The following is a 15,169-nucleotide window of genomic DNA, read 5'->3' on the forward strand; positions in this document are numbered from 1 at the left end:
AAGCCTAGGAAGCTGCCCCTTGGGGCGGGTGCCGTGGTGCAGTGGGTTAAGCCGCCGTCTGGAAGCCCGCATCCCACATCAAAGTGCCTGGTCCAGCTCTGTGCTAATGTGCACCCTGGGAGACAGCAGGTGATGGCACAAGGACTTGGGTCCCTGCCACCTACGTGGGAGACCTGGATGGAATTCCTGGCTCCCGGCTTCAGCCTGGCCCAGCCCCAGCTGTTTTAGCAGCCATGTGGGATTTAACCAGCAGATGGAAGATATTTACTGCCTCTCTCTCTCTCTTTCTCTGTCAGCTTTTATAATAAAAAATTAATACATAAAGGTTTTTAAAAGATCTATTTATTTAATTAAAAGGCAGAGTTACAGAGAAAGAAAGGGAGAGAGACACAGAGAGAGATCTTCCATCAGTGAGTTCACTCCCCCAGATGGCTGCAACAACTGGGGCTGTGTTCAGTGCCCACCTCTGGCTCCTGACCCCAGCTTCCTGCTAACATGGACCCTGGGAGGCAGCAGTGATAACTCATGTGATTAGGTTCCTGCCACTCACTAGAGAGACCCGGATTGAGTTCCTAGTTCTTGGCTTTGGCCATGGACCGGCCCAGTCATTGTGAATATTTAGGGAATGAACCAGCGGATAGGAGCTTTCTCTGTCTCTCTTTCTGCCTGCCTCTTATAAGGAAATAAATAAATAAAATTTATCCTAAACATATTTGAACCCCTTAAATTTTGAGATCAGATATTTTACCACCCAGGGTGAAACAGGAGGAAAGCAGAGCTTCAAAGGCTGGGAATACGCCAGTGAAAGTAGGTCAATTCCACACCTATTCATTGAAGCAATTTCTCTGTGAAGAAGTGTGAGACACAACCCTTGTCCTGCATAAGCCAAAGGACCACAACCTGCACACAGGGACTCCAAGGCATTAACACGTGAGTGTGTGGAAATGTCACGGAAACCCAAGAGGGCATAACGCACAGAGCCCCCGGTGGCTGGGAAATCACGGGATCTGGGTTCAAGTCCCAGCTGTGCTCCTAAACTTGCACATCTCAGGCAGGTAGCTTCCTTCTCCCCGTGAGTCTCCCTTTGCTCATTTGTAAAATGAGGCCACTGAACCAGAGCCTAAGGAAGCATCTTTGCAAGGCACACTGAAGATCTGCGTGGAGAAAAGTCTTCTCATTTCCCCCTCTGCTTATCCCTGAGAGAGCCTGAGGGTCGCCTGGAGACGTAGGCTCATCCTCAGTCCTACAGCCCAGGTGCCAGGTAAGACAACCTGAGGGTTACTGCAAGCATTTAGCAAGGAGTCGGGGTGGCTCTAAAAGAGGCAGCACTGTCTTTCTCCGCCCTAGCCGCTGAGTAACACATCTCCTGGCTGTATTTGGCTTTGAGCTGCTCCCAGGGCCCCAGGGGGGCAGCCCCCCCAAATTGCGGTGGATGCACTTGAGAGATGAGGCTTGGAGCTTGCAGGGGAGCTGGGAGTGAGCCCCAAATTGCATTTTTTCTAAGCTACTGCTGCTAGAATGTCAGGGAGCTGCTGGCTGGGCACCCCACAAGTGCCACGGCTGTCACCCACTCCCCTTAAGAATCTCACAGGAGTAGGTTCTGGAAGACAAAGAGCCAGGACCCCAGGAGCCAGAGATGGAAGGTTCAGAATTGAGTCCCCAAGCTCTTGTGGGACCCCAAGCCCTTGGGGGCCCCTTTGGAATGCCAGGGAGGAGGGGTGGTTCTAGAATCTGCCCCCCCCCCCCAGCCCTCGTCCTCAGCTCTTCCATCGTGCCCGCCTGCAAGTAGCCACTCTCTCACTAAGACAGACCTCAGAAGCCCCAGACTCTCAGGAGCTTCTGTGGGCAAGAATAGCAAACTCCCCCCACTCCGCCCCTTCTTTCCTCTCACGCCGTCGCGTCTGTGGGCCGTCTGTGGGGAGTGGCCGCTCCCAGGAGCTGCCAGACCCATCTAGGACCCGAGCACCCAGGACCCGGGAGAGGCAGCACTACAGCGGCCATCGCGAACCCTGGAGCTGTGGCCACAGCCCCCGGGAAATGTCAAGGCTTCAGGGCGGGCCCCGCGGACGGCTGTTTGTTCCCACCCTCCTTTCCTGGCACCGGGCATGTTTCTGTCTTTCCGTGCCAAGCTCTGGTTTGTCGGCTGGGAAAAGCAGCGATGAGGCTGCTAGGACATTTTGGAGGCACAGCGGCCAGCGGCGCTTGAGAGGCTTGAGAGATTTTCGTCTAGGACGCGTGGGCAGGAGGGAGCGGTGGGGCGGAGGGCGAGGGGGTCCCGGAGCCGCCTGCTGCAAGCCGTACAAGCCGCTGTTATTCCTGAAGAGCAGACCGTCTATTGTTGGGATGGGGCGGAGGCAAGGCTTGTCCCCCGCCACCTTCATCTCGCGTGGGACTCGGGGCCCCAAGCCGGCGGAGCGCGCCGTACTCACCGAGTGGGCGGCGCAGGCGAACCCCAGCAGCAACCACAGCCCCAGCGGCGGCCCCGGGCGGGGACACATGTTGCCCCGCGCGCCCCTCGACAGCCGCCGGCAGGTGCGCTCGACCAGTTTGTGAGCTCAGGGCCCCGGACAGGGTACCGGGTCCCGGGCAGCCGCAGAGCTTGGAGGAGCCATCCTGGGCGGACGCGGTGGCTGCACGCTCTGCGCTCTGGGGCCCATAGATAAGGACGTTGCGCTAGGGGCGCTCCTCCGTCCAGCGCAGACTGGCTGGGGGCAGACGGGGGGAGGAGGCAGAGGCAGGGCGCGGTGCTGGAGCTGGCGCCCGCAGGCTCTGCCCAGCCATCTACGCCGCAACCCGCCCTCTCCCCAACACCCCCACCACCCCGGAGTCATGCAACCCAGAAGCTCAAAGAGGGAGCCCAGGTCTAGACCTTCACGGCTAAGCCTGAGCCTCTGTGGCTGACTTGGGCGTGAGAGCCAGCTGTGACAGTTGTGCCATCACAGCTGTTAGTACCGCTGCGTCCCAGAGACTGTTGATGAGGTTGATACATCCCAGCAGAGGATAAGGGAGGACACTTTCAACGTCTAAGTCCAAAATCAAAGCTCGGTACACATCCCCCACAAAGTGTACATAACCACTGACTCCCTTCTAGGAATGTTAAAAAGATTATGTTATATTTGAAAAGCAGAGGGACAGTGAGGAGAGACTTTCCAACCACTGGTTCACTCCCTAAATGGCCCCAATGGCGAGAGCCAGGAGCCAGGAACTCCATCCGGTCCTCCCAGGTGAGTGGCAGGGGACCAAGCTCTTGGACCATCATCCACACCGCCTTTCAGGCACATTAGCAGGAAGCTGGATTGGGAGTGGCGTAGCGGGAACTCCTGCTGGTGCTTCGATATGGGTTGTCAGTGATTAACCGATGAAGTGCAATGTTAGCCCTCCTTCTGGGAATGTACTCCACACAAATACTCACCAAAGGGTCTGATGGAACATGTTGGGGGGAGCCTTGTGGAAACACCCTTACAGAAGCAGACAAGGTCAAGGGAACCCCGAGGCTTGCCCTTGATGGTTCCTCAGAGTGAGCAACCATTAGTCTGATCCTTTTTCTGCCTCTAAACACAGACACACACACACACACACACACACACACACCCCTGAGGTGAGCTCCCCATCGCTGATTCCCTTGGCATAAGGAACGGGCGTGAGTTCTGCACCCTCTTCTCTTCTTCCATGGACAAGCTCACCCAGCCTCCTACACAGAGCCAACGGGAGGATAGCCCTGGGCGAGGCTGGCCCTATGCTGGCCCAGTCCTACCAGTGACAGAGTAATGTTCTCTCTCAGCTGGGGTGTGCTGTTAGAAAGCCTTCTTGCCCATAAGCATAAATCACGTTCTCCAAAGCCAACTCGATCACTAACAGAAGTGGTACTCGGCCTTGTCTGTCTGAGTCTTATTTCTCAGTTGGTCCAAGATGCATTCAGGCTGGGAAGAAAAAAGAATGTCCTTCAAACCCCAACACCCTAAATGTGCATCAGTAAGCATGTGATACGGACTTGTAATGTGTATGTACAGACTTTTGCATTGCTTTCATGTTCTCTCTCTCTCCCTCTCTCAAATGTACTTATTATTTGAAAGGCAGAGTTACAGACAGAGAGAGAGAGAGAGAGAGAGAGGTCTTCCATCTGCTGGTTCACTCCCCAAATGGCTGTAATGGGCTGATCCAAAGCCAGAAGTCTGGAGCTTCTTCTGGGCCTCCCACACAGGTACAGGGGTCCAAGGATTTGGGCCATCTTCCACTGCTTTCCCAGGCTATAGCGGAGAGCCGGATCGGGAGTGGAGCAACCAGGACTCAAACCAGCACCCATATGGGATGCTGGCACTGCAGGCTTTATCCGCTAGGCTCCACACCAGCCTCACTTGCTTTTTTTTTGTTTGTTTAAGATTGATTTATTTGAGAAGCAGAGTTACAGAGAGAGAGGGAGGGAGAGACAGAGAAAAAGGTCTTCCATCCACTGGTTTACTCCTCAAATGGCTGCAATAGCCAGAGCTGTGCTGATCCGAAGCCAGGAGCTGGGAGCTTCTTCCGGGTCTCCCACATGGTAGTCTTCCCCAAGTCTTCTCCTGTGTGAGAGACCCAGAAGAAGCTCCTGGCTCCTGACTGCAGATCAGAGCCCCTCTGGCCATTGTGGCCAATTGGGGAGTGAACCAGCAGATAGAAGACCAACCTTTCTCTCTCTGCCTCCTCTCTCTGTGTAACTGTCTTTCAAATAAATAAATAAATAAATCTTTTTTAAAAAATAAAAGCTAAGCAAGGCTCAGGCCAATTGTGCAACCCATAAATGCCCCCATTGAAATGGATCCATTCCACTGAAATGTGAACGTGGAGGTGGACAGTGTCCAGGGTGCAGGGTTTGGGGGCCATTTAGCCAAGGCTCTTGGTTCCTAGCTGTAACTGCACACTTGTGCAGAAGATCTGACAAGTGCTCTTTCTCCATTGGCTATAAACAGCTACCGTGTATGAAGGATTGCATCCGCCTGGCCATATAAAATGGTGCGATTTTTATTTGTCTTTGCAGTCTTCCAGATCACCGAGGGTGCACGACGCGGTCTGGCTCGATGCTGACTCAGTAGTAGAGCTGTGCCTTTCTTTTCTTCCTTTTATGGAGAACACTCATGATGTAGCAGGAGATGCTACTTGTAATTATTTCTTCAACCACATTTTATATTTTGGGTTTTTTTAAAAATTATTTCTTTATTTTGCATTTCTCTAAAGGCAATAAACACTTGTTGGGAAACTAAGGCTCGTTGTTGACTATTTCCGGAGCACCTGCTCTGCTGCAGGTGCTGTGCTAAGATGACAGAGGCCTGGGGAAGTTACCTTCAGCAAGCTCAGGCCCATGCGGGAAGCTGTGCTGCTGAGAGTGCACCCGATTCCCAGAGGCCCAGGAAGGCGACTGGGGCTGGCATCCAAGATTTACAAGATGGCCACAGCCACGCACTTCTCAGACCTGCTGGCTGGCTGACATAGCAACCACAGTGTGTACCAAATGAAACTACAAATGGTGGGGCTGACGCTGTGGCGTAGTGGGTAAGGCCGCTGCCAGCAGTGCCGGCATCCCATATGGGCGTCAGTTCAAGTCCCGAGTGCTCCACTTCCAATCCAGCTTTCTGTTATGGCCTGGGAAAGCAGTAGAAGATGGCCCAAGTCCTTGGGCCCCTGTGCCCGTGTGGGAGACCCAGAAGAAGCTCCTGGCTCCTGGCTCCTGGCTCCTGGCCTTGAATTGGCACAGTTCCAGTCATTACAACCAACTGGGGAGTGAATCAGCAGATGGAAGACCTCTCTCTCTCTCTCTCTCTCCCTCTCTCTCTCTCTCTCTCTCTCCTTCTCTCTCTGTGAAACTCTGACTTTCAAATAAATAAATAAATCTTTAAAAACAAAAACATGAAGCTACAGATGGCGATACATTCTCTGAGAGCATATTGTACGGGACCAGACAGAGCAGGTGGAGTCATTAAATCTGACTCATGTTAGTCACCGTTCTGGTGGGTCAGATGTATCTGAGTGAGAGCACTTTTATAGGAGTCAATGTGGTAGGTTTCTGTTGGTTTTCGCCCATCTAACCTCCATTCTCTTTCCTTCTGATAGAAGAATCTCTCAGACCCTCACTCACAGTGTGGCTGGCAGTTGGGGAGACTTTTCACCAAGAGCAGCCCAGGAGGGAGCACAAGAGCTGGACCTGGGCAAAGAGATTCAGCCCATCTACCCTCCTCCTGCCTGCAGCTCACCACACAGCCATTAATCGGGGATGGGCATGTGACTGGATGTGCCACAGACAAAGCCTGTGTCGGCAGTAGGATCAAGCTAACTGCAAGGTACAGCCTGTGGCACAATATGAGGAGGTGCTGGTGAGAATGAAGCCAGTCTGGGTGGGGAAGATCCAAGAGCTGGAGAAACCAGTCCCGGAGAGCAGCATCTGGCTCCTAGACGCAGATGTTCCTGAAGCCCCTCCCTCACCCCCGCCCCTGCCAGCTCTGCCTCTCCGAATGTGGGGTGTGTGTGAGTCAGTTTCCATCACTTCTAACGGGAGATTCCCTGACTTATACTTAAGGAAGCCTTCCCCAGGCTTTTGAGCCAGAGGGACTGGTTGGGGGTGGGATGGGGGGAGTGGAGCAAAAAGAACAGTGGAGAAAGAGGGAGTAATTGGCTACCCCTGGGTATCTGGGTCTCAGGTCTTCACCAAGTGACTGTGTAAGTGCAAGGCTCTTGCTCTGCCCCTTTGAGGACTGAATAAACCAAACAAAGAGAGCTGTCCCCTCCTGAATGGCAGCTTTCCTAGGAGCCCAGCTAATGTATTATTGATGAGCCATAAAGAATGGGGCAAGCGTGATTTCCTATTCAGTCCTCAAGTACAAAGGCATAATGCTGACATTTTAATGAGGTTTTTATGGCCCAGGCTCACTGTTTACAATCTGGAAATGTAGGCTGGCTTTCTCAGGAAAGCCGTATTTCCTTTACTTTTTCTATTTTCCTCTTCCATCTGTCAGCGTCCTTTTGAATATTTATATGAAATATTGTAGTTAACACAGACCAAATAAAAGAAAGCAAATAAAGCCAGATCGGAAAGACAATGTTGCTAGCATGCCCAAGGTCTTCTCCTTGCTGGGTGGAGCAAAGAAAGTCAAGTGCACCCCCCCCCCAGACCCTTCCAGAGTCTGGGAAGGCAATGCACAACAGACAAACCCGGGGTTCAAACCCTGCCTGATTCTCCAATTAGCCATGTGAAACACGGGGAAAGTCATTTGAGCCCTCCAAGCCTCAGTCTCCTCCACATAATTGGAAAAAGCATACTCATCTTTCTGCATTGCCGTTTGGTTGAACATAATTCAATGAGGTGGCCTGGTGATGTAAGCCAGCACCCCACATCAGAGCGCCGGTTTGAATCCTGGCTGCTCCACTTTTGATCCAGCTCTCTACTAATGCACCTGGGAAGGCAGTGGATGACGGTCCAAGTACTTGGGCTCCTGCTCCCCACGTGGGAGACCTAGATGGAGTCTTTTGCTCCTCGTGTCAGCCTAAGCCACTCTCAGCCATTGCAGCCATTTGGCCAGCAAACCAGCTCCCTGCTACTGCACCTGGGAAGGCAGGAGAAGACGGCCCAAGTACTTGAGCCCCTGCCACCCATGTGGGAGACCAAGATGGAGTTCCTGGCTCTTGGCTTCAGCTTTGCCCAGACCTGATCTTTGAAACCATTTGGGGAGTGAATGAGCAGATGGAAGATTCTCTCTCTCTCTCTCCCTCTCCCTCTCCCTCTTCCTCTCCCTCGCCCTCTCCCTCTCCCTCCCTCCATGTCAATCTGCCCTTCAAATAAATAAATGATCTTTAAGAAAACAAAAAAGAAATAATTTGTTGTTAACTCACTAATGACTCAGTTCTACAAATACGTCGGAAATCCACGCATGTTCTAGGCAACACTCAAGGCTTGTGCAGTGGTGACCCAGCCTGCCTTCCCTGGACTAGTAGTCCAGGAAGGTGGTTGGCAAAGGGGTAAACCCAGCAGCTGTGGTCTGAATGTGCATTCACCCCTAGTCATATGGTAGAATCCTAACCCCGGCGGTGATGGTAGTAGGCAACAGAGCCCTTGGGATGAGAATGCGTCATGAGGTTGGGACCTTCATAGATATGATTAGTGCAGGAACCAAACACCTAGGCAGTGCCTTGGAGGCAGATGCCGGAAACCATCAGGTGCCAGGCCCCCAGCCTCCCTCCCTTAGCTCACAGTTTCCTTCTGCTGCTGTTTGTTTTTTCCTTTAAAGATTTATTTATTTATTTGAAAGTCAGATTTACACGAAGAGAGGAGAGGCAGATAGAGAGAGGTCTTCCATCTGCTGGTTCACTCCTCAATTGGCTGCAATGGCTGGAGCTGCGCCAATCTGAAGCCAGGAGCCAGGAGCTTCTTCCGGGTCTCCCACATGGGTGCAAGGGCCCAAGAACTTGGGCCATCTTCTACTGCTTTCTTAGGCCACAGCAGAGAGCTGGATTGGAAGTAGAGCAGCCGGGACTCGAACCGGTGTCCATATGGGATGCCAGCACTGCAGGTGGAGGCTTTCCCTGCTACACCACAGCACCGGCCCCTCCTGCTGCTGTTACTACAATTAACTCACCACATCGAAGGGGTGGTGTAGCTGGCCCTCCAGGGTCCCTGAACACAAGATTCAAGGGGCCATTCTTCTCCCCTGTAGATATTGCTGTTTGGGCTTATCTCTTGGAGCTTCTCTGTCAGGAACTCCAATCTCCAAACAAAAAGTAGCCACCACCTGTGCCTAGACCTAGACTGGTTAGAGTCCACTCATCAACAGTCCCTAAGGAACATGACATTGCCAACTGATCCAAGGAGGGCCATGAGCATTGCAGACCAATCAGGAGCCTGGACATGAGCTGGACATGAACCTCTCGGCCCCCGCTCCAATCTATGGGAATCTTTGCCCCTAACCCCTCAAGGAGCCAGGGAATTAAGCAAGAGCTTCCAGGCTCCTTCCCTTATACTTGGCAATCAATAGATGCTTTCTTCCACCACTGCAATGGCAGGAAGGTGCTTGCTGCATGTCGGTCAAGCAGAAACAGTTTTGGGCATTCTACAGCAACCCCTCCAACCAGTTCTGGGGGTGTTTTCTAACAGTGCCTCACGAAAGAGACCCCAGGGGGTTCTCTACCCCTCTGCCTGCTATGTGAGCACAGCCCAAGAAGACACTGTGTGTTAAGCAGGAAGTGTGTCCTTCCAGACACTTGATCTCGGACTTCCCAGGCTCTGGAAACATGGAAAGTACGCTTCTGTTATTGCTCTGAAGGGAGAGGATAAGGGAGCAGGATCCGACTTAGAAAGGAAGCTGGGAAAAATAGGGATTAGTTTCTTGTTATTGTGCATCATTTATTGCTCCCAAATTTAGAGACCTGAAACAACAGCCTGTTTGTTACACCTCACAAGTTTTTGGGGGGTCAGAAATTTGGAGTGGGAGGTGCAGTTGAGCAGTGAAAGCAGTCACAGGCCCCCAACAATGGGGTAGAAGGAGAAGTAGTGAGGAGCTGGCAGCCTGGTCCTACAGAGCCCTGAAAGTGTGAAGGATCTTGAATTCATCTTCTGCATAGTTTGAAGCCTCTGAAATGCTTTTAAAAATTCTCTTTCTTTCTTCCTTTATTTATTTTTGAAAAGCAGAGAGAGAGACAGAGAGAGAGAGAGAGATCTTCCATCTGCTGGTTCATTCCCCCAATGCCTGCAAAAGCCAGGACTGGGCCAGGGTTGAAGCCAGGGGGCTGGAGCTCAATCTGGGTCTCCCATGTGAGTAGCGGAAACCCAACAACTTGAGCCATTACCTGCTGCTTCCCAGGGAGCACATTGGCAGGAAGTTGGATCAGAAGTGGAGCCAGGACTCCAACCAGGCACTCTGATTGGGATGCAGGCATTGTATGGAACATTTTATATGTTGCACCAAATGCCCATCCCACCACCAAAAGTTTTTTTTTTTTTTTTAACATTTATTTATTTGAAAGAGAGAGAGAGATCCTCCATCTGCCGGTTCACTCCCTAAATGGCCACAACAGCCAGAGCTGGGCCAGGCTGAAGCCAGGAACCAGGAACTCCATCCAGGTCTCCTGTGTGGATGGCAGTGGCCCAAGTACTTGGATCATCTTCTGCTTCCTTCCCAGGTGCATTAACAGAGAGCTGGAGCAGCTAGGACTCCGATACAGGATGCCAGTGCCACACGGGCAGCATCTTCATTTGCTGCATCACAGCAATGGCCCACCACCTCTGAAAGTTTTAATCCAGGAAATTACATCTCCCCCACCTCACCAAAGCCTATAGCTCATAGCTTCCATGCCTGTCACCACAGTCTTCCCACTACATAAATTTGGCGGAAACTGGGATGATTTTGCTATTATAAATGCTAAGCGAAGTCAATGTGGAATATGCACTTCAGTATAGGAAATAGCTGATGGCCTAACAGAGGGCGTTCTGGAGTTCCATGATTCTCAACCTTTAATGTGCCTGTGAATCTCCTGGCAACTCTTATTAAAATGCAGATGCTGATTCAGTAGGCCTGGGATAGCCTGAAATCCTGCATTCCTAACAAGTTCCTACGCCATGGTTCACCTTGAGTAGTTAGTGTCTAGAAATCAGTATATGTCGGAGGCCTGCAGCTGGCAGAAATAGCTAATGATATCATGCAGGGGCCTCTTCCTGTCTCCCACCTGTCTCCATCGCCACCTTCTCTGGGCCTCCGAGGGCTGTGGCCATTCCGGGAATCACTTCCACACACTCCAAAGTCCAGAAAGAGAAAGGTACTTCCTTGCTTAGCAAAGACGGAGCATTTTCCGAAGCGCCCTGGAACCCTTCCTAATAACACCTCTGAGGCCAGACTCAGGCTCCCTACCCAGCCCCAAGTCAATCAAGTGAGAATTAATCAGAACCCACTGCTGGAACTGGGGATCTGGGGAGAATCCTGAGCCCTGCTGGGGTTCTGCTTGGAAGGAAGTGGAAGCAGGCAGCCAGCAGCACCCACCAATCTCACACACTTGCTTTCCCAAGTTTTGGTTGTCAATGGTCAACCCATCGTCTGAAAACAGTACTGGAAAATTTCAGGAATAAACAACTCCTAAGTCTTAAAGAATGTCTGTGACAATATATAAAATTGTTCTATGTTCTACTAATCGTGGTTGTTAATCTCTTACTGTGCCTGAGTTATAAATTAAACTTTATTATAGGCATATGTGAATAGGAAAAAAAACATAGTGTATGTAAGGTTTGGAACTTATCCATAGTTTCAGGTGTTCACTGGGGATCTTGGAACCTTCTCTCGGGGATGTACAATTTGATTAATTACTTGTATAGAGACCTATGTATTAACTATAGTAGGGAATTTGGCAATTTTTCTAAGAAAATAATTGTTAATTTAAAAATTGTTACACAACATCCACTAAAATAAATCTAAGGAAGCAGGCATCTTATGTTTTGAGCTGGGGTTGAAAGGTCAGGGACTAGGGTTAGACACAGCACATGCTCTCCTGAAATCTACAGCCTTGTTGGGGCAACAAAACAGAAAGAACTAAAGCGACTTTTTATACAGACACATGCATTTTTTCACCCCTTTAGTCAACACTCCCTGAGTCATCACGTGAACAAGGAACTGTGTCAAAGGCTGTGGGAGATCCAAAGGGAAATGGTGATCCCCTGCTCCTAAGAGTTCTGCAGTCTGAGACACACCAGTACCCACGAGTGCAGCACAAGGTAACTACACAGGGGTAAAGACAGTAGAGCAAGGTGGCCCAGAAGTCCTGAGCGAGGGAGGCGTTGTTCTGGTCTGGAGGGTTGTGAGAGGGATAGAAGTCGCACCCCTCCCCTGTGGTGACCCCCTTGAAAGGTGGAGAGGCTTTTAATAGGCGGTGGCAGGGGAGAGGGAGGGAATTGGAGGACGGGAAGATGGAAAGAACGGACATTTTCAGGGGTGAGTAGAAAGGCCAGTACCCTCGTACTCTGTCACTAACGTGAAGCCATGAAGTCACACAAGGAGCAAGCAAGACAAGGCCAGCTTGGTGGAGGGCGGTGGCGGCGCCTGGACCATCTCAGTTGGCAGGGTGGAGTGGACAGGGCAGGCCAGGGCAGAGGGCCCGGTGCCATGCTTATGACCCCTACACATCAGTGTAAAGGACAGTTTCTTCAACAAACAAATCGGGGGGGGGGGGAGATGGATGGTGAACCTGTTGATTCAAACACATTTCAAAGATGCATCCGTACGTCCTAATGTGTCAGTTTTATTTGAATTCTGATTCAAAATGGCAAACTCTAAACACATTTTACGACGTTTGTGAGACAAATCATTGCTGGGAACGTGAAAGTGTTGGGAGATTACTGTGAATTTTAAAGGTGCTGGCAAGGGGTCATTTTTAGGAGCCCGATGTACATTCTGAAATATTTACTACGGACTTCTAAGAACAGGCCGGCGGCGCGGTAACAGGTGAAACTAGAGCGCCCACGACGTGACCAGCTAGCAGCTGGAAGCGCCCCCTTATTATGTTATCCCGCCCGTCGTCGTCTAGGCGTATAGGAAACTTGAAACCCCAAAAAGTGCGTCCGAGAACGCGCGCCCGGCGGGGAGGCCCGCCCCTTTCTGGCCTCCACCGCCCGCGAGCGACTCCGCGGGTTCCGAGGTCGCGGCGTTTCCCACCGCCTCGTTTATCCTGGGGGCTTCCTTGGCCTCCCACATCATATGTCGCGCTCGCTAGTTCTACCCCTGTCCCACATACAGCTCCAAGCGCCCAGAAGCCACCCACAGCTTTATTTTGGGTGGCCCGGCCGCCAGGCTCTCCCCCCACGTCTCGGCGCTGTTTGGTCGCGTCCGGCTTCCCACCGTGGGAGCGCGTCCGCGTCGCCATGGCGACGCTCCCCGCCGGTGCGGGCGCCGGAACCACCTACGTCCTGTGCGAGCGGCGTGCAACCTGGGGCCGGGGGTGGCCCAGGCGCGGCCTAGGGGCGGCCACCGCGTTGCTGAGGCAGCCTGAGTCCCTGGCGCGGGCCCAGCCGCAGGTCAGCCGGGGCTGGGGTCCAGAAGAGTAAATGAGGGTGTGGGTAGTGCGAGGGTCCGGGGTCAACCCCTGCCTCCAGCGGAGGGCGGAGTTCAAGGTCGCAGAAGGGAAGAGGTGTCTGGCCCGGGTGTTCTTGCCTGCTGGAAGGCTGGACGGGGCACCGGGGTAGGAGCTGGAGGGTGAATTTGGGACTGGTGCTGAAGGGCTGGAGAATCGTGGGGCAGGTGCGCGGGGAGTTGGTGCTCAGGAGAGCTCAGTCTAGTGGGAAGGGAAAGCCAGCGAGGTGAAATAGTAACTTCTTTCCAGATTCAGCACGTCTTTCCTGTATTCTGTGTTTTGCTTGATGCTGTAGACTATTGGGCCTTCACTAGATTAAAAAAAAAAAAAAAAAAAAGTCTAGCAAGCAACAACAAAGAGCCACTGGTGACTTTGCCTTCAGTTTCCAGGGACTTCTCAGAGCAGCCCCCACCCATCCAAGGGCCCCTGAGACCCATGGGAACGTCCCTAGGCCTGTGCACCTGGCTGATGGTAGTTTCTTCACTTCCGGTCGACCCCCTGTGTGCAGAGAGGCCCAGGAAGGGAACTTCACCAATGCCAGTGTCCCTGCGAACAGGGTCTTCTCCAAATGTTCCAGGCTTCGGTGGCCACATCGTGCTGAGAAACTCATCAGGAGATGTTTCAGAGCCAAGAGTCCCCTGCGACCCTTGATTTCAACCTCTTCCCACCTTGCCTGACTGTGGGAGCCTTTGTCTTCCGCTACAGCTAGCTCCAGGAGCATCTTAGTTTACGTTTCGAGAAAAGCTCTTGAGAAGAACCTCGGAAGGGTTGGGAGCGGTGGCGTGATGCCAGGCTGTGACATGTAATGTAGAAGATAAATGACACAGCCGCGCGTGGGAACGGAGTGACCATCCAGATGGGAGGCAGGAGGGCCTCAAGCACAGTAAACCGTGTGGTGACGAGGCCCATTTATCAAAGATTGAGGGGGAAAAACGTGCATGGTTTCCCATGGGTGACTACACTGCTTGCTGTTCTCTCCAGGAAATGACCTTGAGCTCTGGAAGAAAGACTCCATTTTTCATGATAAAATGGCAGCGGTGAGAAGCCCTGGCGGAGAAGTAAAGGATGCCAGGGACCCCTCAGATAAGGTGTCTCCCCTGCTCCTGCGGAGCCTGGTGGAGGAGCCCAAGAGAAGAGAAGTGCCTAACCACCTGCTCGAGTCAAGTGAGTGGGGGAGACCAGATTTGCTTTATAACCCAGACTGCCCCCAGGGTCCAAAGTATGGGAAGTGCAGTGGGAGTTTTGGTGCTGATTTATTTATATTGTTTGATAGTCTCATTATAGATTTTATTATTAAGGACAATCACTTCTGTTTAGATCTGTCCACTTAGCTGATAGATTTTTGTGGGAATTAGTCACCAAGTTTTATTGCTGCCACTTCCTCAAGGACTTTTCCTATCTGTCCCCACGGCTGGTTTCTCATCCTCCGTGGGGGGCACGAACCATTATATCACTCTCCTCTTGGCCTGCCGGCCGTGCTCACCCCCCACCAGTTTCCTTTCTAATCCTAGCTGACTTTTGTCTCCACCCTGCCCAGGTACTTGTGACGGTTCCCCTGGCGTGCAGAATACAGTTGCAATTCCCTGCCCAGCATCTGGTCCCCTTTGCGGTCTGTTCTGACGCCGGCCACCCAGTGCCATCCCATGCTGGGCCTCCACTCAGTTTCAGTTCTTGCCACACAAGTTACTCCCCGCTGCCCCAGAACACATGCATTTTGCGTCTTCTTGCCTTTGTCCTTGCATATCTGTCAACCTGGGGAGCCTGGGAAATCCTGCAGCTGTTGTGGAAAACGCCTCTATGATGCTAACTGAATCCACACACACAAGCAACATCCCACGACACATTGTGTTTCTGTGTCCCTGTTGGAGAAGCCGAGACCCAGAGGTCACGTGGTTCTCCTCAGTGGCACACCCAGTAAGTGGAGAGGGGTGCTGAGCTGGTGGAGCCCTGTGTTCCAGTCTCAACCAGCGTGCTCCTTAACCCTAGCTTGGCTTTCGAGCCCCAGGCTAGGGGTTAGAACTATATTCTGGGTGGCTCTTGTCACTGGAGCACTTGTCCAGTGCAGATGGGCACCCTTGACCACTTCTGAGCATTGGGG

General features: G+C 52.2%; 2 protein-coding genes across 5 annotated transcripts in view; one reads left to right on the plus strand and one right to left on the minus strand.

Annotated features, from left to right (window-relative positions):
- The window catches only part of SCTR (secretin receptor), a 54,433-nt gene extending 51,743 nt beyond the window's left edge, over window positions 1–2,690 (minus strand). The window contains 1 exon segment of one of the 2 annotated variants that reach the window (NM_001082028.1): window positions 2,430–2,502. In NM_001082028.1, the coding sequence (NP_001075497.1) occupies window positions 2,430–2,498 (69 nt within the window). In that variant the 5' untranslated portion in view covers window positions 2,499–2,502. 2 annotated transcript variants of the gene reach the window in all.
- A 10,165-nt stretch (window positions 2,691–12,855) lies between these two features.
- Window positions 12,856–15,169, plus strand: part of CFAP221 (cilia and flagella associated protein 221) — a 90,125-nt gene continuing 87,811 nt past the window's right edge. For 2 of the 3 annotated variants that reach the window (XM_051848749.2, XM_002712377.5), the window contains exons 1-2: window positions 12,857–13,015; window positions 14,053–14,235. In XM_051848749.2, coding sequence (XP_051704709.2) covers window positions 14,100–14,235 — 136 coding nt within the window. In that variant the 5' untranslated portion in view covers window positions 12,857–13,015; window positions 14,053–14,099. Of the gene's footprint in view, window positions 13,016–14,052; window positions 14,236–15,169 lie in introns of all 3 variants that reach the window. The other variant, XM_070071560.1, reaches the window with a different exon arrangement.

The sequence above is a fragment of the Oryctolagus cuniculus genome, chromosome 3 (genome assembly GCF_964237555.1).
Source record: "Oryctolagus cuniculus chromosome 3, mOryCun1.1, whole genome shotgun sequence".
Classification (NCBI taxonomy): Eukaryota; Metazoa; Chordata; class Mammalia; order Lagomorpha; family Leporidae; genus Oryctolagus; species Oryctolagus cuniculus.